We start from the raw sequence: 23666 nt of genomic DNA on the forward strand, positions 1-23666 counted from the left end.
GTTACGACGATCTACCTTAACATCAACCTTCTAATCAGAGGCCAGATGGAATATCTCAACCATTACGAATTGCTCAAGCTAAGAAGAGGCCAACTGTCAGACTTGCTGACACAAGAGGACATTGCCTTCAAGAAGGAGCTAGTAGCCAAAGGTCTCGCCAGAGCATAAATCCACATGCAAAGAACCAACCAAACCAAATCATTGTATGCAAACTTATATATAGTGTACCGTATGTGCTAGAATCAGCAAACAATAAAATACATCACCTCTGATGATAAAAGTTGACCTTTCTCTTCTTTGGCTTATCAGCTGCAGCCTTTTCAGCAGCTGCGGAGGGTGGCTGGAATACGTAAGCATCATCCAAGTCATCTCCACCCATTCCTTGACGTATAACTCCAACAACAGCCTCTGGCTCGTCAACAGTCTTCTTCTTGACATCACAATCGTTTGCTCTGTGACGCACACTACCACATATTTTGCATCCTCCACCTTTTATATACAAGCCCTTGGCATTCTTTGGACAGCTAGAAAATCAAAGAAAGATTGAGCATGACAAAAATGTTGCTCAATTCAAGCCATGTACGTACCTTCCAGACACATGACCCACTTCTTTACAAACAAAACATGTAGCAAATGGATATGGATTGGCTTTATCCAGTGGTTTTGGGCATGCTGCTAGAGCATGAGCATCAGATCCACATCGATAGCAAATACTAGCTTCAGAAGAGTCACCAACTTTGGGACAGTTTGCTACAGAATGACCTCTTCTACGGCATCGAAAGCAGGTCTAGATCGAATAAAAAAAGAAACCAATAGATCAGCAAACGTAGTTGAGGCAGTGAAGGCAAAAAAAGTCCTTCGACAGCACATGTCACTGTGAGAACGAGCCGTACCTTCTTGCGATCAGCTGCAGACGTGCGACGTAAACGACGCCTTTCGCTGTTCATTGCCTTCTTTTCATCGACCTTGCTGAGCTTTTTACCACCCTTTTGATGTTGCTTGAACTCTGCCTGACTAGCACTTTCAGATGATGGTTGTGCGTCTTCGGTGCCTTCTGGCTTCTTACGATGTCGAATCTTCTTCTTTTTGGCCTTGACGGTGCCTTCATCAGTCGGTGCAGCGTCAGTGTTATGATTGTTTTCCATAGGCTTTTCTGCATTGACAGTATGCATTTCACTGTCTTCAACAGTTGAGTTCTTCTTTGATCTCTTTACAGGGGCAGGAGCCGGAGCTTCCTCCTCTTCTCTGGGCCTCTTGTCCTTCATGTTGCGTCTTTGCGTGCGAGATTTGCGCAAAAAAAAGTGATGATCAACACGTCAACTTTACGAAAGGAACATTTATTTCGCTTTTTCAAGTAGATACTTCTGCGTAAACATAATTATTTCCCAAAAATCCCAGTACCTGCTCTCAAACGACAAACCCATTTGACGAACAACAAGCCAATGAGACAATTAGAGATGCCAAAGAAGGTTTATGCACTTTACAAAGAGTTTATAAGAGTCAAAGCTTAGTCGAATAAACCGAAACCCATGTCTTCATCAGATTCTTCCTTTGGTTCTTCCTTCTTTGGTGCTTCCTTCTTAGCATCCTTCTTTCCAGCATCCTTGGCTGGTTCAGCTGCAGCTGGGGCAGCAGCTGGAGCAGCAGCGACGACTGGAGCAGCTCCACCACCTGTTATTGTTTGAGTTATACGTTAGAGAGATAAGGTCAAAAACGACACCGAAGCCACTACATGATCCTTCTAGTACTTCGAGAGGCAATCTGGACTCTTAATACCGCTCAAAGACCACACTGATAGTCTCGATCCGTACTATTGGCACGAGACACGACATACAACACTCTGTTCCACACTTACCAACATTACTCAAAATCTCGCCCAAGTCCTTGCCCTTGAGAGCCTTGGCAAAGAGAACTGGCCACACGCCTTCGACTTCAACACCAGCAGCTTCGATTAAAGTGCTGAGCTTGTCGGACTAGATATAGGTTGAAAGAATGTCACTACATTTGCGTTCTGCAGACGAGACTGCCAGCTCATCCATGAGTAACAGTGAGAAGAGTGATGCATCCTGGCATAAATCCACTATATCTACTGATTTGCATACCGTGACTTCAATATCTTCATCGTGGAGGATGAGAGCAGCGTAAACGCAAGCAGCTTCGGCAGTTGATAATGACATTTTTTAGGATTTATAAAAGATTGTGCGCTAGACGGTAGGTTTGTAGTTAGTATATTTGGCAACATTGACTCTCCTTTTTTGCCAAACACAAGGAAATTCAGAAGTATTATGTCCTTCTGACTGTTAAAACAAGTTGGGCATCGCATCCATCCATTTCTACCCCAATAGTGTATAGGAGCAAAGGGAGGAACAAGACGATTCAGACACTTACATTCAAAAGAATTGAAAGCTGTTTAAGACCTTTGTCTGCAATCAATTGACGATTGAATTGTTTTGTGAGGATGTGCGTTGCTGGTTTGATTTTCTCAAAACAGGAGTTGAAATCGCCAAAAAGGATGCTCAAACCAAGTAGCGAATCTCAAGGAACGAATCCTTTATCATTTATAAAATGGACGTATCGCGAAATAATGTATTATGATACACGAGACCTTAAAGTCATAGATCGCAAAGACGTTGAAAATGTTTAATATCTCCCAATCGACAATGGAGATATCAGAACGAGATAGATCTGACTAGATTTGTTTAAAAATACTCGCCATCCACGATAAACCATCCTCTAGTCTCCCTGAACTTGAGCAGCAAACGACTACATCGTCTTGAAAACTTTAAAACTTCGCAAATCGCCAAATATCACACAATCACAACCAGCAGCTATATAATGTATGGAGAGACTGCCCTAAAATTGATCCGAGATTGTCGCCGTAATCCAGATCATCCGTCCCAATACTCTGAAGACACTGTCCGAGCAGTAATCACCGAAATCAAACTCTTGGCCAACGAAACAAACCTCCTCGTATCCGAATACGTCCTCAACAATGCCAGACCACCGCCTCCCGTAGCGGCCGCCGTAGCAATGCACACTCTAGCCATAAAGAGATCAAAGAGATGTCTTCTAGCATACCATCTACATCGAATCAAACTCGTCAAGGAATTAGTCTGGACGGTGGGGAGCATACCTGCAGACACGAGACAAAAGTGCTCGCCTACAGAGATTGAATTCTCGCAGGGGTATAGGAATGCTCTGATGGCTTACAGAGCGGAATTCTTGGATATAGATTTGACGGCTGCGCCTGTGCCTCCTGGTGATGTCTTCGTAGAGGTTAGAGTACTCAAGGATTGTGGAGAGGTGCTGACAGAGTCGGGAACTATACAGTTAGCTAAAGGTACCCAGCACTACGTAAGAAGGACGGATGTGGAACAATTCATAACTCAGGGGTACTTGAAACACGTCGAGTAGTTGCGTACCACAGGCCAACGTTATATATACAAATACCTAGTTTTGCTGTAGTGTTTACATAGATTCACTGTAAATAGATGGATAAATCATTTTGCTCTTACAATGGTGCGCCAGTTTACGCGTCAATGTTCGGTCTTCACTGTCGCCATTTAAACATTTGATATAGATGAGATATTATTATTTTTCAGAGAGGTATTACCTGCACACCCATTAGATTACACGCCGGTCCATCAATGTACCCATGTTAGATGACTAGAAGAGGAAGCAAAACTCCTGCAACCAAACTGCTACCATAACCAGATCCAACACGAATGCCATCACTCTTGGAAGCAGCTGTAGCGGTGGCTACGACGGGAACAGTGGTGGCGACAATAGTAGTGGTGGTCGTAGTAGCAGTTGCAACCACGACTATAACAGGAGCAGTGACACAGGTAGTACAGTCCAATCCTTGACTTGGCTGCCATTGCGAGAGGAAAAAGTTAAGAGGACCTGTAAAGAGCTGATAGACTCGATTTGAACACTTACCGGTGGAGGAACTAGAGTTTTTACGTATGTGGGAGCAGGAATCAAGGATGAATGGGTATTAGTGTTCTGAGGGTTGGGTGACAATTGTCGAGGAAGAGAGTCCGCAACACCGGTGTCGAAGCCTGGGCCATAGTCGCCTAGTTTTTGACGTGATTTTGAGAATTGCATTCCACTTGAGTCAGCTGCTTGTGATTGAATAAGATACCTGGTATAGCCACATTGCAGCCACTTTTGGTTGAATAAAGCGGAAGTTCCAGTAAGTTTACGAGAAACAACAAATTCATCAAGAAAGAGCCAAAACACCACAAACATGAGGTAAACCCTTACAAGAAGTCGTTATCGCTTTTCGAAAAATAGGTTGATTAGATATTGCAGATGTTTTAAGCTCAAAGACTGAGTCACGTACCTGTTACATCCTGGGTATGTGCTGGCACAAGCTTGGATGCAAAACTGGTTGTTTCCTAACATTTCACAACGTTGATAAGACCTCCCAGCAACAAATGCAGGGCTCATCCTTGAAAACAGTACCAACTAAGGAAACGTATTCGGCGTAATCCAACATCTTTCCGGAAGGTGGTGAATTGACCTGCCATTGACCAGTTCCCGTGAAGTCGTACTGTCCGCCAAAGTCTGTGTGTAAGAGGCAACTTAGTGGCTGAATAGTGCGAAAACATGTATTCTAATATCCAACCTCCAGGTTGAAGCCACACTTCATTCAGAGTTCCTGTGATTTGAACGGTGCTTCCATCTGCACTCTTGACAAAGTGTGCTGATTTGATCAAGTTTGTAGGCATCTGTCTAGCTCCTGGAGCGATGCTCGGGTTGGTACTAGCAAAAGCAAGTGTGAGGGTTTATTCGTAACCACTTTGTTGCACAATGTTGCTTTGTCGCCATTCCACAGATAATGAACTGCTGACTTGTAGAAGCCAGATCACATCCGCTGATTTCACTCACCAGAAGACCACAGCATCGGTCGACTGCACACAATTGTTTGGCTTGCGCGTGCACCATGAACTTCCACAACACCCTTCTGAATCGTAGATTGACTGATTTGCAGTTGGTGGTAGCTAGTTAAATCGAGTCAGCCAATGTCGATCACTGATACAAACCGAAAAGCTCTTGTCCAGACTCACGAAGAGACAAAAATTGTTCACTGGAGTTTCAAACGGTAAGAGTTAGCCTCACGGTTCAACATGTAGCCTAGTAACAATTCGATGCGATGATCTTACTATCTAAAAGTGAGAATCGTTGTAAGTCACAAATTCAACAAAATGTTTGTTTCCAACAAAAACATACCGATGATTCGCAGATCTTTCCCGTTGCCTCCACTCCCACAGACAGGCAAGATCTATACGCAGAGTGATGCATCAAAACCAAACATTCTCTGACGATAAGCGACCGCATTCATCAAAGAGCTCGAAAAGGCAGGTTTTAGGGTGGCACTCTTTTCAGCTTCAGTGCTCCTTCATCAAAGAACAAGGTCTCACCGTGGCATTACAGTAATCAGCTGCAGCACTTTTCAATAGAGCCAAAGCTCCTACTCCAATTAGAAGGCCCTTCATCGCTCTAAACCTGTTGCTGCAAAAGCTAGGGCTTGGAGTGACACTGAAACACGCCAAGCAAACTCATTGACACTTTACCAATTCGCACCTGGAATTCATTTATTTACTGATTTTTTGAGCAAGAGCGATTACAATACTTTAAGAATAATAGCAAGCCTAGAGCGTGGATGGAGCTAAAGAAGTAGAACTTTCGTCAAGAAGTTGTTGCGTGCTTGGGAAAGCGATGAGGCTTCTACATACCAGAAACAGAGACACGTCCGACAACAGTATATTTCTTCCTGTAGTGAGCTTCCCACTTGTTGAGTGTGTCCATCTACGTGGCAAGGACGGTCAGATATCGGATTTGCCGAAGTTTCGATGAATCAGGCAAATGAGAATTCTGATAGTCACATACATCTTCAGCATCCAGTCCAGAGTAATCAGCAATACAGTCTTCAGGTTTCAACGAGCTCATACCCAGAGCCTAGCAAAGACATGTGTCAAAAGCTGTCATGACGCAGGAGACCAAGAACTAGAACTCTTGCGGCTGCATGATGTAATAGTGCATATTACCTTTGAAGCGTCCTTTCCAGCAAAGACATGATAGCCAGCTCCCGGCTTGTACATATCTCTTGCAGTTGTGACATCGAACACGACACCCTTGATTGCGAGATAGATCGGCAAGCTGTCATTGGTACCATTGTACCTGGTCAGTTCAGCAGGACTGAACACTTTGTCTCCAGAAGAAGTGGACATTGTTTCCGAATGCGGTTTGGAGGTTGATGACGTTTGTTGGTTTGATGTTGTTGTGGTGCGGTTTGAGGGAGTTGGAGGCCTTCTGCCAGCTCTAATAATCAGTTTGTAAGGAGGTAGATTAGTTTAGCGACACACTCGGCAGTTCATTCAAGTCTCTGTATGTTAAGTTCAGCTCCTACACTGCGTTGCTGTATAGGAAGAGAGTGGCGGTCAGGACTAATGCAATTGGTAGCCAGTAAGTGGTGACTAGCTCTGATGCCTTATTGAGAAGTGTTGACATGAAAACCGTGTGGTAATAGGGTGGTCACGAAAAAAGTTCTAGATTTGGTTGGTCGAGTTCCCGAAGTCATCAAAGTTGTCTGGGATATTAAGATATATTCAACATCTGAGACGCCGTTAGAATCCTGCTTGCTTATTTGGTATTGCGATATAATCAGCATACCGTGAGCCGACGCGTGGAGAAGCGTTTAGATATAGGATCGGCCAGAATGCGAACTATCTTCAAAATTAACATGATCGTTTGAGCGAAAAAACACGGTTGCGAAAGTTTGCTGCTCTGCTTTCACTCACCTAAAAAGCTCAAACTTTTACGACGACAATCAACTACATCTCTCGGTCAACTTGAAAAGGGAGCTGACAGAGCACGTGTAGGAATTAGAGGCACACACCCTCGTTACACCTTTCCGTCCGTAAAAGTCTCTGTTGGAAAAGCTTGAATCTTTAAGCTTGTCTTGAGTTCTGACCGACTCTGTCAACGAGATGCAAGGAGATTCCGCCGTCGATGCATCATTCGCTTCACTAAACAAGCAGGTATGCTTTACTGAAGCCTCCTTTGCCCTTCCTTTCGATCACTGAGAGCTGACATCAATTTCCCGAAAAAAGGTGACGACTGTGAAATGCGATCCGAGAATGCCCACGTAGACCGACATCGCTGACATTCAACAACGTTTCCATAGAGATTCTATGGCTTTTCTGCCCTCTTCATGTTTGTTATTCGCATGGGAAGCTACCCAATATCATTGGTCAAGACACGTCAGCAAGTCGCAAATCTAGATGAAGGACGAGGGACTTTCAGAATTATGGCGAATATATTCAAAACTGAAGGTCCTCGTGCTCTTTGGCAAGGGTTTCCAGTCACCATTATTGGAGCAATCCCGTCACAGATACTCTACCTCACGGCGATGGAGACTTCTAAAATACCAGTGACCAAGCTGTGTAAAAGTTTTGGATGGAACGATCATCGAACAGCTGTATTTGCCAATCTCATTGGAGGAGGTTGTGCGTCTTTGGCTTCACAGGTGGTTGTAGTTCCTGTGGATGTGATATCCCAGAGGTAGATACAACCTTGTCGCAATGATTTCCATGGGACATTTCTATTCACACTGTAACTTTTACAGAATGATGGTACAAAAGAGATTGCTCGCGACTGCCAGCATACCGCAACAGACAGCAACGTCAGCAGCACAGGAAGTTACTTTATCAGCAAATAAATCAAAGCCACTGCCATCAGCTCCATACACAAAAATACCCATTCATGATGTTCCAGCTCGGGGACCGCTTCCGAATATACCACATAACATAACTATCATACCGCCAACGTCCTCATCGTCGTCGGCTCATCTCCATCTAAAACCATACTCTTCTGCAGCTGCTGCTTCAATCGATCAGCCCTACTTTCGAAATGGTTGGGAGTGCGCCAAATACGTTATCAAAACCGATGGAATAAGTGGACTATGGTATGGATTTGGTACATCTATACTGACCTATGCCCCATCTTCAGCTGGTGAGTCTCATTTCAACTGTGAATCTCTTTGAATCCCTCACACAGCTAGTTTATAACTTTGCTCATGTAGTTTGGTGGGCAACTTACGCGGGATGCAGAAGAATGTACTCGTCTATATTTGGTTTGGAACTTACTGGAGGAACATTGGGCTTGGAACGAGAAAAGAGTCTAGCAAACTCATTTGGCGTAGAGACTTCATATTTAGTCGGTCTCCAGGGTCTAGGTGTTTCAGCGTTGAGTGGAGCTTCTGCTGGAGCTACTGCGGCGATCTGTTGTTGTACGTGTCGCACTTAAAGCATGTTTGTCAGGCGAATTGATTGAACAAAATCACTCACAAAATTATCGTCTAATAGGTCCTATGGATGTAGTTAAAACGAGAATTCAAACAGTGAATCGATCTGCTATGAAAGTGAAGCGCTCTGAATTCCAACTGCTAAAATCTACCATCACTGAGCTGTATGAGAAAGAAGGTTGGCGTGGATTTTTCCGGGGTGTCAGGTCTCGAGTCTGGCAGATGGCACCAGTATCCTGCTTGATGATATTGTCGTATGATACGGTGAAGAGGCTGGCTGTAATACGTGATTAGGGCACTGTTAATTTGTTATAGATAATCTTATAGACCTAGATACAAGATACCTCAACAAGAAAATGTAGCCAGCGTACGCGAAAATCAGACCTCGTTTAGTCAGCCTACTCTGCCAAACACCGATACATAGGCCAAGGGTCTGTGAGGGCTTGGATAGAATTCGCAGATTTCTGTTACAAACAAGGATGAGCACCCGGAATGCATAGACTAATGATTTTGAGTATTGGGAGCTTACAACATGGAGCCAAACCACAACTCTGCTGATGGTGCAATCTCCAAACCAGAAGAACCGGATGCAGCCACGGGTAGTGATACGAGCCTTCCCGTAATGCCAATGCCTACATCGCCATCTATGTATCTCCCTAATCTATCTAGTACATTGCTACAGTTGCAATCCCGTTCATTACACCTGCAAGGACAGCACGAACATCGGCCCACAGTTCAAACTGTTGATGAGGATAAACTGCGGTGGAGAGTTGAACACAGTCAGACGCAGGAGCAAATAATAGATTTCGAATCCAAAAGGTAAGTTGCAATTCTTCTTACGGGTTTGGTAGGCCTTATCGGCACCACGGCTGCTCACCAATCACACACACGTGCCTGCAAACCTTAGACGATACGTGTGCGACTATCCAGGATGCTTGAAAGGATTGACTACCAAGTATTTCATCGTGGAGTTTTTCGTCGTGATACTCGTTGAACCAGTGTCTGATTCAGCATAACGGTTTAGGGGCCATCTAAGAAGGCACTCGAGAACCCACTCAGGCGAGAGGCCTCATGTCTGCTTCATCAAAGGATGTAAGGCAAGCTTTGCTAGGCAGGATAACATGATGACAGTTAAGACATATGGTGTCTTTTGTCAACACAAGCAAGAAAGTAACATTCTTATTGATTTTCAAATCCAAACAGCATTTTAGAGCTCACGCAAAGAGTCTGAATCTTGACCTGAGAGCTTATGGAGTTGAACCAAGTACCACTAGAACATCTCGCTCACAGAGTTATTCGTCTGAAGGAGCAGGAGACGAAAGAAGTAGGCATGATTATAAAAATGTATATAGCTCCGCATCGACTGATATCCAGGATTGGGTGATAGAACAGAATCAGCAGGGACACAATTTTCATTCGGAAGAAACAGTTTATAATGGTCGCACCCGAAACTTAAAACGTAAACAACAACACACGACTTCTTCAGCAGTCTCCCAACCTTCGAGAAGGGACAGCAGTAAAACTTCTATCACTAGTACCGTGACAGACTCTGACGAGAGCTTCATTTCAGCGGCTGCTGACGCGGGGGATTTGGAAACCTCGATTGCGTCCGTTGGTAGTGGAACTAACAGTGGCACCTCAGAAATTACTGCAACAAGAACAGACCATCTACAATATTCATCGAGCATATCACCATACTACGAACATTCACCCCAACACTGGCCATCTCGCCAAATAAGCTACCCTTACAATACGCCATTCCTGCCATACTCATCAATGCCACCGCCAATTGTGCAACCACCAGCAATCCACTCAACAGGAGGTTTGGCCTCGTTTTTTAATACAGCATCGTGTAATACCAGTAGTTCACGTAGTAGGTCCTCGCAGCAGTCGCTTGTACTACCACCATCAGACCCACATACGCATCCATCATTGCCATGGCACCAGAACATAAACATGCTTGGGTTGTTGCCAAGGGGGATACCTACCAACTATGATAACCAACCGTATCAGCCACGAAATCGTCAATCACCGACTACATCGTCATCACAACCAAGGTCGCCTCAGAAATCAGATCAGCCATCAACGAGCAGAACTCGTGTTAAAAAACGTAGATCTCGATCTGTAGGAAGTGCATTACCATCAGATACAGTTGCTCCTATACATCTGAATGCGCCGGGACGACCGAGAAATGGAAGGTCTTTATACCAACAAAGTCAAACATCGTGGCATGCTGGTGGTGGCAGTAGTGGGTATTCGCCTGTTGCTTTAGAGCATCCACAACCATCGTCGTATGCTGAAATGGACGAGCAAGAAGAGCCGCAAGTTTATGTTCATCCACCACCACACCTTCCAAACATCTTTGATGGCGACCTACAGGAACCGAGGTGACGATAATCGAGCTCGTATAGTAGTAAAACAGCGTGTTCGAGTTTGAGTATTAGTAGTTTTTGTGTTTAGTATAATATTGAATATTTCAAATTGTATCATTGTAAGTGTGTATTCTTTATTACGAAAAACCAACATATTCGTATATCGACCCACTCCATTGAAAGTCTTTCATTGCAACCCCGCATTCCATTTCAGCCCAATAGAAGGTTTATGCGACTATTACGCGTTTCATACAGCGTGTACCTCCTTGCTTATTATAATAGGAGGTATCTTCCCCATTTTGACGCAGGCCCGGTATTCCAACCACCTAACCACCACAGTCTTTTGTTCCGCAGGGGTAAGGCAGGTTAAATTGGATCCTTTCCGATACTCGACCTCGCGCTGATCGCCTGAATTAGATTTGGATCAGACGTGAAAATGAAGAACACTAGAAACTTATTAAGGCTTGGCGCAGATTTTCTCAAGATTTTCGCCAAAATTTACGAGATCTGCACTGATACGTATAAGGCCAGTCAGGATAGGCCCCTATCACATCGTCGGAACACTTCACTGGTTCCAGTGCCGGAACATCAATCCCAACAGGGACCGACCCTATATTTCCCCTTGTGATTTCGCTTAGTAATCAGTTTCAACGTTCCAGCTCTAATTCGTACGCACTCATTTCTGTTGACGCTGTGGTTCTCTACTCTTAATTTTGCCAAATGGGTAAGTGGTTGGTAGTGATTGCATTGTTGTTGATTAAAATCTGATCTAATCACCCTAGTCCTTTCTTTCGATGATCACGCAGATGGAAGTGACGACAGCATCCCTTCTTCAGAGGCCGATACGACTACTTCCTCAGCGCCATCATTACCTCGCGCTGAGCCCCACTCGACAAAGGAATATTATTCGAATTTCAACAGCGTCGACAACAGCCGAGATGGAAGCAGAGAAGACGCCCTGGGCATATCTAGTCCGTCCGCACCAGGACGACCACGAAAGGCTTCAGAGTCGAGAACTAGACCCGCTTTGGCACTATTATTCGAAGCAACTCGAAAACGAAATAGTTATGTAGCATCAATGAATTCGAGGGCGTCTGCTGATGGCATAGAGTTGGAGCTCTCGAATGATGATCTGGGACCATTGCCAAGCAGTCTGTATAGTCGCTCAAACAGTGTGGATGGTGCACCACGTAGCTTTCCTCTTCCAACCATCCCACCGACTGCTTTTGACAAACTGCTTGACTCAAACGCTTCGTCAGACCGGAATGTTCATTCTACAACATCAAGTCGATCTTTGGCTCGTGATGGACACACCTCTACTCACACAACATCAAGTCGATCTCTGGCTCGTGATGTGAGCGGCAGTTTTGCTCAAAGTCTGGACGATACTTCTCCTACAACTTCCCGATCGGCATCCGTACATCAACGTTCTGGATCTGGAGATGCCATCTCGCTACCAATACGACGATTATCTTTTCCGAATGCTGGATCATCTTCTCTTAGTGCACCTCAAAATAATGTTAGGGTTAGGCCTCAACTGGTGTCTGAAGCCACTTTGACCAAAGGAGCAAACGAGCCAGAACCTCAACCTCAAACAACAAGTGCCACTAGGACGGCAAGCGTAAATTCAACAAAGGAGTCAAGCAAGTTGACAGAGTCTTCTCAGACTAGTCCTACCAACACATTGCCCAAAACACCAGCAAGGCAGCTTCCCCAACACATACTGAAAACAGCGGCCGCTGAAGATATACCATCACCGCCGCCAAACCCTGCCGTCACAGTGGCACCCACTCCACAAGCAGTACCGCCAACTTCGGCGGCAGCATTAACGCTCAAACCTTCCGACACACGTCGAAAGCCACAAGCAGCCTCCTCTTCGTCACTACCAGAGAAACCGAAAAGTCGGTTGCAACTCTTTATTTCATGAGCTCTAGCAAGGTTGTTTATAATCACGCCTGAATCCCGTTACTGGTTGTATTGGTGCTCCATGATCAATTTGCTACACGTTAGTAATGTTCTTGTCGTACCACTTATATTTGGATGGACTGAATACTTTTTACATTCCGGTTGGGTGGCCTTTTATGCCATGGTTGATGTGATCATGTTGGTCGACTGCTTCCTCCAAGCTCGAGTATCATTCAATAACAAGTATGGAAGTCTAGTGCGGGATAACAGGGCCATGTTTTATAACTTTGCTGTGACGAATCGTGGTTGGTGGATTATCTTGACGTCACTACCTGTGGATTTCTGCATCGAGTTATCGAGTCCTGTTTTTACTGGAATGCCAACTGTGTTAATTCCATTCCTTGACATAATGCCCGATGGTGGCAACAATTATGATGTGTTGCAACTGTATTGGAGGTATAAAATCTGGGCTGCCGTACGATTCTTCAAAGTGCTGGCACGTTTGCCGTATCGTCGTTTGTATGATGCTAAAATTAGTGGTGTCGCAGCTGTGAGTTGCTCATCATTCTGCGTCGTCTTCGTCGTTTTGTGAGGTTGTTTAACTTTTCGTTTCTCTGTTACAGCCTGTCTCTCGATTAACCAAAACGCTTGTAATTCTCATGTGGATGGGTCATCTGGACGCATGCATGTTCTGGTTTCTCGATACCTTCCTCCCTTATGGCGCCCGATGGATTGATACCCAAAATCTTTTGTTCTATGCAGGAACTACGAATGTAGTGCCCTTCTCTACCCAATACCTGATATCCTATTTATCAGCAGTCCGATCTCTGGTCTTGCGGCTTCGTGAAGTCGAGCTTGATCCAGAAAATATTTATGTATTGGTCGAGTTCGTTGGTGGTATTCTGGCTTACGGAACTGTTTTTGGTAATCTGCATTCCATTGTGGAAATGCTTGACAGCACCGCTGCTGTCACTCATGCAGGTTGGTGCTATGATTGAAACTCTGTCATTTCAACGAGGCGATCCTCATTCCTTTTTGGCCATCTTAGAGGAACAACACAAATTCGAAATGGGCTGGCTACGCACGTATATGAGAGATAAGGGTCTGGTTCCTGAATTACAGAAGGTTGCAATCCTCTTTTGTCGCTAAACACTGGTCAACAGCTACTGACGGCTTGACTCAAATCATAGATGGTCAGCGCTCACAAAGAGTTACAATGGCGAAAATCACAGGGCACAGATGAGGCGCACTTATTTGACGATATCCCGAAATCTGTACAACAAGAAATCAAGAACTTTTTGTATTTGGATTTGGTGCGAAAAGTACCATTGTTTGTGGGAGCGGATGCTGCCTTCCACAATTCAATCACATTCAAAATCAAAGTAAAACGGTCAATATTCAAAATCCAGAATAAATGTCATACAAGACTAACACTTTTTATCTGAATTTAGCCATTACATGTTTTGGACAAGTGGTTTGTCTTCCAGAAGGGTGATGATGGTTCAGAAATGTATTTTGTCAAGACTGGATCTGTAGAAATTGTGGGACCTGAAGGCCAGATTTTCGTCACTCTTGGCCCAGGAAGTTTCTTTGGAGAAATTGCTCTCTTTGAAGGCAAGGAAGCATTCTTGGTATCTCGTTGAATTGTCACTAAACGGCAGGTTATGATTGTTGTAGAATGTAAACGTACTGCTTCAGCTCGTGCCAAAGGATCGATAGAGCTCTGTGTCCTAACCAAGGACGACTTCAATGGGATCTTACGACAATACAGTGTCGTTGCCGAAAGAATTAAAACTACCATCGCCGAACGTAAGGCCAATGAAGCTCGATTGAAGGCTTTAGAAGCTGAAAAGCAAGCTGCAGAAGCTAAGCGAAAAGCTGAGGAAGCTGAAGCAGAATCTGCGAGAAAGGCCCTCCAAGAAGCAGAAAGGAGGGCGAACGCTTCTTCTTCTGGATTCAAAAGTCGTGCTCTATTACAAGGAATGACAAAGAAGAACTTGCTTGGTTCTCAACAATTGGCATCCAATAATGGTGTTTCAAAGAGCATTCTGCCATTTGGAGTCTCTAGGGCAGCTCTGCCGTCTGATCCAGAACCTCAACCTCGAAATGTCAATGGATCTTCCAATTACCTTCGACTAACAATCAACCGTGCTCCTCTGACTCGTGATTCATTTGTACCTTCCAATTCTTCGGCAGTGCCTTCCAGGCAAATCAGTGTCGTTAGTGTATTTCGTCCGGAACACAACCACGGAGCAACTTCTCCACCACGCAATGCTGAACATGCAGTTGCATCAAACACCACTTCGAACTCGACATCTTCCGATTCCATGAATCAAATGCCAGCCGTTATTGCCAGGACACTGAGCAATGCTCTGCGTGGGTTGGCGGATATGATCTCTGATCCTCATCTTGCTTCAAACAGAGCTTCTGTTAATCCTTCTCCTTCTGCTTCTGCTAATGGTAGTATGAATGGATTGCCAATGATGACACCACCAAGGTCACATTCAGCCTCTGACGTCGTACCGATGTATACCCATGCATTGCAGCATACGCAATTGTCACGAGATGGTAATACGTCAGCACGGTCTCATATGCCTCCCATTAGTCGACTAAGAGAGTCCATTGTGCCAACGATGGGAAGTGGCTCTTCAGTCCATTCGATTCCAAGCAACCCTCCGTCCCCATCCATGCCACGCGCCTCGGCACGAACAGACTCATCCTTATTACGCCGTAATCTATCCTCGCATAGCCGAAATCCATCGGGATTGAGCATTCACACCCCACCGACAGACAGCGTCAACGCATTGACAATAGCACCAGGCATGACACGCACGTTTACGGCAGACATTATTGCAGCTACCTCACGATGCCCATCGCTCGTACCACCGAATTCTTCTCCATATCTCGACAAGAGTGTTGGTGACTTACCGATTATTAACTTGCGAGCACCATCTACCGTTGATTCAGATCCAGGATTGCCAACCTTTATAAGTGATCAATTGTCACCTATAGATAGTAGTCATTCTTTGTCGTCACGTCCCAATCGCAATCGGGCCCTAAGCCGTGGATCGAGTCGTGGTTCAGTGTCGTCTGTCAAGAGTACTCTGGATCCAAGCGTCATAAGAGGGCCGCGTCGTAGAAGTATTACTGACTAAAGGTTAAAGTCTTGAAATGCTGTCTGTAAATAGAACCGTGAAGAATCAACAAAGGTTAATTAGAGAATTTGGTGCAAACTGACTGAATTTCGCGAATTTTCGCGCAGCGAAAGGCAGTGACTCTCGTGATGCAAAAAAACAACGATCTTTGATACGTGCCAATATGACTTCAGTACGCATAAATTGTAAAATTGTATATCTCGTCTTTATTTACCGTTTTTGTGAAGTCGACAGCGAAAGACCTGGGCAGGAACCGAACTAGCATAGGAGATCTTGCCAGAACACGCTAAAACAATGCAGGTGCTACTCCCAGTAACTAGAACGTGGATATTTGGTCCGTTCTTAGAAGATGTTTCGACGTTACCACTTCGAGTAAGCTTCATGTGACAATAATGATGAGCGGATCTTAGCCGAAATCGAGCTTCCAAACGATTTAATAACTGCTGCGTCTTGTTAGGTCAGTGCTCTGACTTGGGCCGGTGTGGATTCAATCAACATCTCGTTGTTGAAGTCGCAATGTTATACTTTTATATGAGTTACCAACCGTATACCATTTTTGAACTTTGTTAGGCATTGGCTGGGTAAAGGCATCTCTTCTGCTACAACGGAGGCTTCCGATATCGCTCAGACAAGAGATCGACGACAACGATCGCAGAATGTTCGCATCATACCATCTGGTTGTGGCATATTCTATGCTTCGGTTTGTGAGATTTCAGGTATAACATCTGGCTGAAGATGCTTTTTTGCACTCCAAGTCTCTTTCGGTTGAGATTTGCACCTGGACGATGACGTGGAAGCTAACCAACCAATCCGTTAAAACTTCATTTTTAGATACCAACATCGAAATCTCGGTCTGTGCCGCTATCGGCTTACATGTCTGTATCCTTTCTTCTGCATTTTGGCTTCTTACACGTACTTTCGACGCTTTTGGACGAGGTTGGAGAAACTCGCTGTAACCATGAACGGCTACCTTTCGCTTACAAATACATTTTAAAATAGATTGCGCATCTGTCGTTAGCATTCTTGCTATTACCTCCTTCCATAATATCGTTAAGGGGGAGACCAGCACCAGCAAACGTGTCATCAGACGATTGTTCGATTTGCCTTGGAACTGGTTGTGACGCAGATGGTATAGAATCCGCAGAAGTGCTAGTCAACTTTTGTAAATCTCAAAATCATGTTGCTCATATTGGGTGCATGGTCGCTTGGTGTAAGTTGGAACAATGTTAAATAAGTATCTCATCGCATTCATTTTACGAAACCCATTCTACAACTTGAGAGCAGTATGTATCTGAAAATCCTCAATCTAACTCGTCTCTTCCGTTACTCAGATCGATCCAGTAGATCTAGGAGGAAGTGTCCGATATGTAGAGGCCCTCTCATTGTGGAGGTGGTAACAGCAGAACGAGTTAGAAGTGAACGAGGTGTTCTAGGGTCTCTGGGATTCTTTTTCCAAAGGATTGAGTGGTCGAGTGTGCTGTACCGCTCATTGATATCGACAGCTTGTGCTGCAGGTGTGTATACTACGTTAGTGCTCAAAGCTGCTCTGGAGGAATTCAGCACGACAAGATCAAAAGCCATGAAAGTAACGGCAGCAGCAGCGACAGGCAACTTGAAGTGATTCAAACACATTGATGTTATGCACATATTGTTAGTTTCGGCAAACTGTAGTTTCGTCGTAGTAATTAAATTATTAGTAACGAGTCCATTAGCCTAGTCATCAGAGTCTTGATCTGTGAAAAATCTTTTATTCCCACAAATGTTCCAAAGATCCGTGTTCTTTCGGCAAAAGAGTGGTGCATTTGATTTTCTCAAAAAACAAAGCAAGGTTCTGGTGGTTTTCTTCCTTTCACACAACTAAACAGGAAGTGGAGACGGCAGCCGTCAAAGAGGACCAAGATGGGCGTGATATACCAGATTATATAACGATACGCCCCCTAGTATACATAATCTAGAGACCATTCCACCCTATTCAGTCCTCCTGAGAACCCTTGTCGACGAATCGCCCTACGAACGAATTTCCCATCCAAACCGTCTATAATAATACCTCATCCTCTCCGACCCAAGTGCATACATCAGCATGGCTACCTCCGCTAGAGCTGAAGTTGGCCGCTCTTCCATTTCAACGGTATCCACGACCTTTTCATTCACCCTAAGCAGGAAGCCTAGTAGTGTCTCTCTCGCAGAACGGGACGCTGCCGTATGCTCTACCACCAACTCTCATCGAAAGACATCATTTCTGGAACGAGTCTTCAATCACCCTCTTTCGTCAAAACAGTCTCTCGACAGCCTTGTTGACAGTAACTGTAATTCGCTCAAAGCAAAGTATGGCAAGACTAGGGCACTATTAGGCAAAGGATCTAGTGCCAGTTGCTATGTAGTCAAGCGCCCTACAGATGACAAAACCTTTGCTGTCAAAGAGTTCAGGAAACGCAAGGACGGAGAATCTGAAAAGGAATATCAGAAAAAGCTCACTGCTGAATACTGTATTGGAACACTCCTAGTAAGTCTTGTTCGTCTGGTATAAAGGATGCATTTTGTGGTGGTTGAATAGCCGCCGGATGCACGACTCGTGTTACAAGGGCTAACTGCCCTTTAGCATCACGAAAATATTATAGAAACTATAGACATCATATTCGAAAAGGAGAAGGCATACGAAGTCATGGAGGTAAATATACATTCGCAATCCTGTTTTGATTTGGATGGGGTTCTAACTGAAATTTATGGAAGCTCTGCACTGGTGGTGACTTGTTTGAAGCTATACAAGAGAACACCATGTCAATTGCCGAAATCAACTGCTGTTTTGCTCAGTTGCTTCACGGCGTGGATTATCTACACAAGATGGGTATTTGTCACAGGTAAGTTTACAAAGCTGCCGCATTGGACCCCGTGGATTGCTAGTTTAGCCAAATGCAGGGAAGTTAAACAAACCCACCTCGTATATAGGGACTTGAAACCTGAAAATTGTTTATTTGACTCCAATAATCATCTCAAAATCATCGACTTTGGTTCCGCAGATGTTGTCAAGTCTCCATTTGATAAAGTCTGCAGGAAATCTTATGGACGATGTGGCAGTGGACGTAAGTTGGTTGTTTATGCCATTACTTGCTGTTTATGCTATAATTTGTCCTTGCGGAGTACATCATTCAGCACTTTTTCTAATACTGATTGTTGTTACGTTTAGCCTATATGCCACCAGAAGAACTCTCGGATGCAACCTATGACGGAACAAAAGCAGATGTATGCAGCATTGGGGTCCAGATACGAGCCAGCACTGTGCCTCGTCTCACACTCCGTGACAATTTTTTGTTAGATATGGGCTTGCGGTGTGATTTACTTGGCCATGGTGTTTCAAAGGTTTCCTTGGCAGACAGCCTCTCCCACTGATGCAAACTTCAAGGCCTATGTATCTGCCAAGTGTCAGTGCAAGTTCTTTGATCGCCTCGCAGATGGACCCAAGAATATCATCAAGTCAATGCTGGATCCAAACCCAGATCTTCGACCCACTATTGCTGAGATTCTCGAAAATCCTTGGATAAGGTGAGTTGTGTACTTGTGATTCATTGTCCGAGAGGAGACCAGCTTCCTTAACATATCCGTCCCATAAAATAGATCATTGGTCGTATGTGAAGCTTGTGGTGGTCGAGATGCTAGTGTTATGCATCATCATGGAAAGCATGGAGTCAACAAAACAATGTCAGTCTCTACTGCACCAAATAAACAATAAAGTTAGAAGTTTCGTACTTGTTTCAATCTATACATGAATATATCGAATTATGCCTTTAATTATACTGGTTTCGTCTCTAGTGGACTATATGTCGAATTGTGCTTTCTAAATTGACCCGTTTTTCATATCATTCGGAAGTCGAAGTCGGTGCATCAAAAAGTGCAGGAACTGGCAAGTAGACAACTTTCGACGTCGACAAGGGTGGACGTTATCAGCGCGTCATACAACCAACCGATAGAGACGCGTCCCTAACAACGGTGCTGTTGGACTGTCCAATATTTTGGATCTGCCCGATTATATAAGTTCAAAAATTCGGCCCAGCAACTGTCAAGCGAGGAAAAGGTCTGAGAAGACGAGGGAGGCTTCAGGACGCCCGCAAGACGAAACAGTCGATATATAACTTCCGTTACTACCTCCACCGGACGTCGTCAAGTCGCATTAACCACAAAAACACACTGGAAAATGAATCCAGAATCCGAGGAGATACAAGCAATCTGGGACCAAGTTGTAAGAATAAGGCAAGTGGATATTGATGTATTAGGCTGCAAACTCCACCTTAAACACGCTGCACTTTGGGCTGCATGATGTCTTCATTTGAAACATTGGGGGCAGAACCATAGGCACAAATATAAACCGACCTAATTTCGGTGATCCTTGTTTTTTTTTACATAATAGGACATTCCTGTCGCAGCCAACGCCAGTCATTCCAAATGATTCTGCTCAAAAACTACTACGAACATGTGAGCACTCCTTCTTGTCTTGTGACAACAAACCCTGGTCGTTGTTGTTGTTGACAAATCTGGTTTTTTTTTGTTGGTAGGCAACAACTGCTACATCAGCAAGCTGAGTTGTGATAGAGGACTACCGATATGTGCAGCATGCCAGCGGAGAAAGGTATTATCCCCATCCACCAAGTCGTCATTTGATGTGGAAAGGCTTGTGGCTCAGCTCTTCCGCCCATAGAGAACTGATTGTCGCTATCCAGAGATTGCTCCATCCAAGATTGCTGCATCCACCAGACTCAGGAGAGGTACCCGGAACGAGTAAGTGTCCCTCCTTTCCTCCTCGAACGTGAAAAAAACGATGTTGTTGGGAAGCTGGATATTTATTTGGTTACACCGTTTCTGACTTTTTGACCTTAGATACATCCAGACCCTAGAGAATCAGTTGAGACGCTCTGAGGAACAACTAAGAGAGCTTCTTCAAGGATATGAGCTTCGATTGCAACAGCCTTATGCTGCCTTCGGCAGTTCTAGACAATCAGTCCAACCGGTGGACTCGCCGTGGTCACAACCACATACAAAGACAGAGCCAGCACCATCATATAAACCAGTCTATGATGCACCTGCACCTCCGTATGTTCCGACACGCCCACCACCACCAGGTTCTCACTTTTTCTTTGATCCTGCCGAATTTGTATCACCTGGTCGAGGACCAAGACACTTCTACCCAGACATGAATCTACCATTTGATGCCATAGAAGGATTGGTCGAGGACTTTTTTTGTGGTCAAACTACTATCGTAAGCATCACTCGTTGTGTTTGCTGTTTGTGGGATGGGTTTTTAAGTTTTAAATGGGAGGCTTTGCCAGCTCTCTTTGTCTTTTGCAAATCCGACCTGGCCCTTTCGGCACAAAGATTCTTCGGAAAATCATGACGTTCATTACGTTCGGCCGCATTCACATCTAACATATTTCGTGATTGTTACATAGGTTCGCAGTATTCATAGACAAACGTTTTTGGAATCTTTCTATGCTGGTTATGTATCTCTTGCAATCTTGAACGCAATGGCAGCTATCTCCGCAAGAATGTCAAAGCATCCGGCCGTATGGGGAATGTGTCCTGACCCGTATCAGAAGGGGGTGAGAGCTGCCTCACACGTCGTAGGAGATCCATTCTACAAACGGGCACGTGATATGGTATTCAGCACAATGGATCGACCATCTTTTCATGTATATATTGCACTGATGTTGATTGCTGAGTACTCTGCTTGTAAGTGATGACTGCTTGGGCTGATGACTGCGAAGCAGGACCTGACTTTTTGCTCGCCACAATGTAGCACGAGAATCTACGCCATATGTAGCATCACAAGCGGTATTATGTGCGAATAGGATTGGACATTCGATGGCTCTGTCACTAGATATTGATCCAGACTACTTGACTCACATGAATTATAGTGGACCATTGCCAGTTACTTACGTCGCGAAGGATATGCGAAGGAGGCTTTGGTGGGCCAACTATTTGTATGAGATCAACTTGACCCTCTTTGGGCAAGCTGATCCATCTAATGAAATATCGACAATATTGGCACCTCCATCGCCTCTACCAGTCAAAACATCGTCCGCGTCATCCACTGAAAGTAATAGCAGTAGTAGTAGCAGTCATAGGAATAGCCCTTTAGGATCAAACTCGGAATCATTGTTGCCAAGTCTGCCAGGTCCAGAAGCCGACTTTCAACGAAGCTTCTGGAGCGATTTGTATCCGCCTCCTACTATCAACGGACATGTACTACCACCATTCTCATCGCTGGGCTTGGATAATGGTCGTCGATCATTTTCTAGGCCTACGGGTCCTCCACCATATGACGCGCATGGTGCCATAGGATATCAACCACATCCCTCATCAGTTGGTAACGTCAACACACCCTATGATAATAGTATCGTCAACACGCCCTATAACAATAACAATGGTAGAAATCATCCGATAAATTATAATCACCATATGGGAGGTATGCCTCCTCCCGCTCCTAATTACTCCTATCCGAATTCGACAATGAGCCCTCAAGCGTCACCACGACCACCTAGTCTGCCATTATCTCCACGGTCGCACTCAACACCATCACTTCACGCATACCGTGGACTACCACCGCATCCGTCTGCAACAGGCCCACCGCCAAGTACTAAGCAATTGAACAATGACCAAACACGATCTTGGCCCGATGGGTATCTAAATTTGTTGCAGTTATACAAACTCATCCACCACGGACTGGATATAAATGTAGAGAAGCAAAGGTTGAATAGGAAGTTTCCTACCAGCAAGGTAGTGAATGGTGAAGAGGCTACTGAGAGAGCAATGTTGGCTATTCAGTTGGATGAGAGGACTGATAAACTGATTTCGAGCATACGAAGGTGAGCTTTATTTAATTCCAGAGGTTGGAAGTCGTTGAGGACTTACTGTCTGGTTTTATTAGTTGGTTGAACTCTGTACCGGAAAGTGTATATGAGTTGACTTCAGATCCAAGTCAAATCACGAGTGATTGTGGTAGCACCGTCAAGCCGTCATTCATGTATTTGCATTCTATCATGCTTGGACACTCTATCCTCATGTGGTTGTATCTACGATCGTGAGATTCACAAATTCTTTCATTGCCGAACGTATTTGGAATTCTAATAACTTCACTTCTTTTGCACAGGGAACAACAACTTCAAACGAGTTATATGAAAGCGTCTCGATTATCGCCACAACACCAATCCTATCAACCAGTTTCCAATATTATACAACTCACGTCACCGCAGGGAACATCACCTCCTCCCAATACATCATCATCGGGGCACTATTCAGCACCACCGTCTCAGTGTGTCCCTGATCCAAGACATGCACCGCCACCAAGACCTGTATCAGAGTTCTTGGATCAAAAGCAACAAAACGAACAACAATACAAGGAAAGGCAGCAACAGAAACCAAACTTTCAACCAACAGCACCACCCTATATGGCTCCTCAATCACCACCCAAAGTAAAGAATGAACGAGGAGTGTCGGCTGCTGTTGCTGCATCACTAGAGTCTGCTTGGAAGGTGTCTTGTATACTGGAGGCCTTGATGATGCGAGACATGTATTTGAATGTGTCGCTTGGTCCTGTGGCTATTTGGACTAGTACGTTGGCTGCTCATACGTTCTGGAGGTGCTTGAATGTGGAACCTGCGCAATGTCGTGAAGGCATGAGGAGGGCAATGAAGGTAGGGCTGAACGAGAGAACTTGCTTTACCGGGTTTCAAAATGTATTTGTTAACTCTGTTGGTCTTTGCTTTGTATTAGGCTACGAGATTCCTATCTAGCAAATGGGCACTAGGAGAAAAGGCATACCAAGTAATGCTCTCACTCACGTCCAAATCTCCTGGCTTTACTCGGGAAGAGCTTGAATCGTTTTAGGACATGAGCATCGCAACCAAAAACGTGTATTTAGAAGAAGATATCTAT

General features: G+C 44.6%; 8 protein-coding genes across 8 annotated transcripts; 5 read left to right on the forward strand and 3 right to left on the reverse strand.

Moving 5' to 3' along the window:
- Nucleotides 1-262: 262 nt before the first annotated feature.
- On the reverse strand, nt 263-1265 carry SmJEL517_g02113 (uncharacterized protein; the record flags this gene model as incomplete). The annotated part of the gene is made up of 3 exons (XM_031168041.1): nt 263-524; nt 588-787; nt 894-1265. The coding sequence occupies 3 exons, from the start codon at nt 1263-1265 to the stop codon at nt 263-265; spliced, it is 834 nt and encodes a 277-aa protein (XP_031025976.1).
- A 242-nt stretch (nt 1266-1507) lies between these two features.
- SmJEL517_g02114 (uncharacterized protein) lies at nt 1508-2177 on the reverse strand (the record flags this gene model as incomplete). The annotated part of the gene is made up of 3 exons (XM_031168042.1): nt 1508-1671; nt 1856-1973; nt 2103-2177. 3 exons carry the CDS (start codon nt 2175-2177, stop codon nt 1508-1510), a joined length of 357 nt encoding a protein of 118 aa, XP_031025983.1.
- Nucleotides 2178-2835: 658 nt separating this feature from the next.
- SmJEL517_g02115 (uncharacterized protein) lies at nt 2836-3414 on the forward strand (the record flags this gene model as incomplete). Its single annotated transcript, XM_031168043.1, has 1 exon — nt 2836-3414. One exon carries the CDS (start codon nt 2836-2838, stop codon nt 3412-3414), a length of 579 nt encoding a protein of 192 aa, XP_031025982.1.
- A 244-nt stretch (nt 3415-3658) lies between these two features.
- SmJEL517_g02116 (uncharacterized protein) lies at nt 3659-6236 on the reverse strand (the record flags this gene model as incomplete). Its single annotated transcript, XM_031168044.1, has 10 exons — nt 3659-3871; nt 3940-4076; nt 4346-4400; nt 4472-4569; nt 4631-4767; nt 4894-5006; nt 5073-5092; nt 5742-5814; nt 5896-5964; nt 6054-6236. The coding sequence occupies 10 exons, from the start codon at nt 6234-6236 to the stop codon at nt 3659-3661; spliced, it is 1098 nt and encodes a 365-aa protein (XP_031025981.1).
- A 759-nt stretch (nt 6237-6995) lies between these two features.
- On the forward strand, nt 6996-8605 carry SmJEL517_g02117 (uncharacterized protein; the record flags this gene model as incomplete). Its single annotated transcript, XM_031168045.1, has 5 exons — nt 6996-7046; nt 7193-7569; nt 7634-8019; nt 8090-8296; nt 8373-8605. The coding sequence occupies 5 exons, from the start codon at nt 6996-6998 to the stop codon at nt 8603-8605; spliced, it is 1254 nt and encodes a 417-aa protein (XP_031025980.1).
- Nucleotides 8606-11403: 2798 nt separating this feature from the next.
- SmJEL517_g02118 (uncharacterized protein) lies at nt 11404-15743 on the forward strand (the record flags this gene model as incomplete). The annotated part of the gene is made up of 8 exons (XM_031168046.1): nt 11404-11407; nt 11490-12588; nt 12694-13138; nt 13212-13569; nt 13637-13713; nt 13779-13970; nt 14040-14219; nt 14250-15743. The coding sequence occupies 8 exons, from the start codon at nt 11404-11406 to the stop codon at nt 15741-15743; spliced, it is 3849 nt and encodes a 1282-aa protein (XP_031025985.1).
- Nucleotides 15744-16037: 294 nt separating this feature from the next.
- SmJEL517_g02119 (uncharacterized protein) lies at nt 16038-17364 on the forward strand (the record flags this gene model as incomplete). Its single annotated transcript, XM_031168047.1, has 6 exons — nt 16038-16115; nt 16201-16244; nt 16314-16443; nt 16575-16679; nt 16743-16953; nt 17075-17364. 6 exons carry the CDS (start codon nt 16038-16040, stop codon nt 17362-17364), a joined length of 858 nt encoding a protein of 285 aa, XP_031025984.1.
- Nucleotides 17365-17823: 459 nt separating this feature from the next.
- SmJEL517_g02120 (uncharacterized protein) lies at nt 17824-23618 on the forward strand (the record flags this gene model as incomplete). Its single annotated transcript, XM_031168048.1, has 16 exons — nt 17824-18246; nt 18343-18411; nt 18474-18601; nt 18690-18823; nt 18928-18983; nt 19057-19283; nt 19356-19439; nt 20146-20210; nt 20291-20364; nt 20434-20513; nt 20613-20991; nt 21182-21461; nt 21529-22597; nt 22660-22812; nt 22882-23425; nt 23505-23618. The coding sequence occupies 16 exons, from the start codon at nt 17824-17826 to the stop codon at nt 23616-23618; spliced, it is 3879 nt and encodes a 1292-aa protein (XP_031025907.1).
- Nucleotides 23619-23666: the final 48 nt, after the last annotated feature.

Source organism: Synchytrium microbalum (genome assembly GCF_006535985.1).
Source record: "Synchytrium microbalum strain JEL517 chromosome Unknown SmJEL517_scf0008, whole genome shotgun sequence".
In the NCBI taxonomy this organism is placed as follows: domain Eukaryota; kingdom Fungi; phylum Chytridiomycota; class Chytridiomycetes; order Synchytriales; family Synchytriaceae; genus Synchytrium; species Synchytrium microbalum.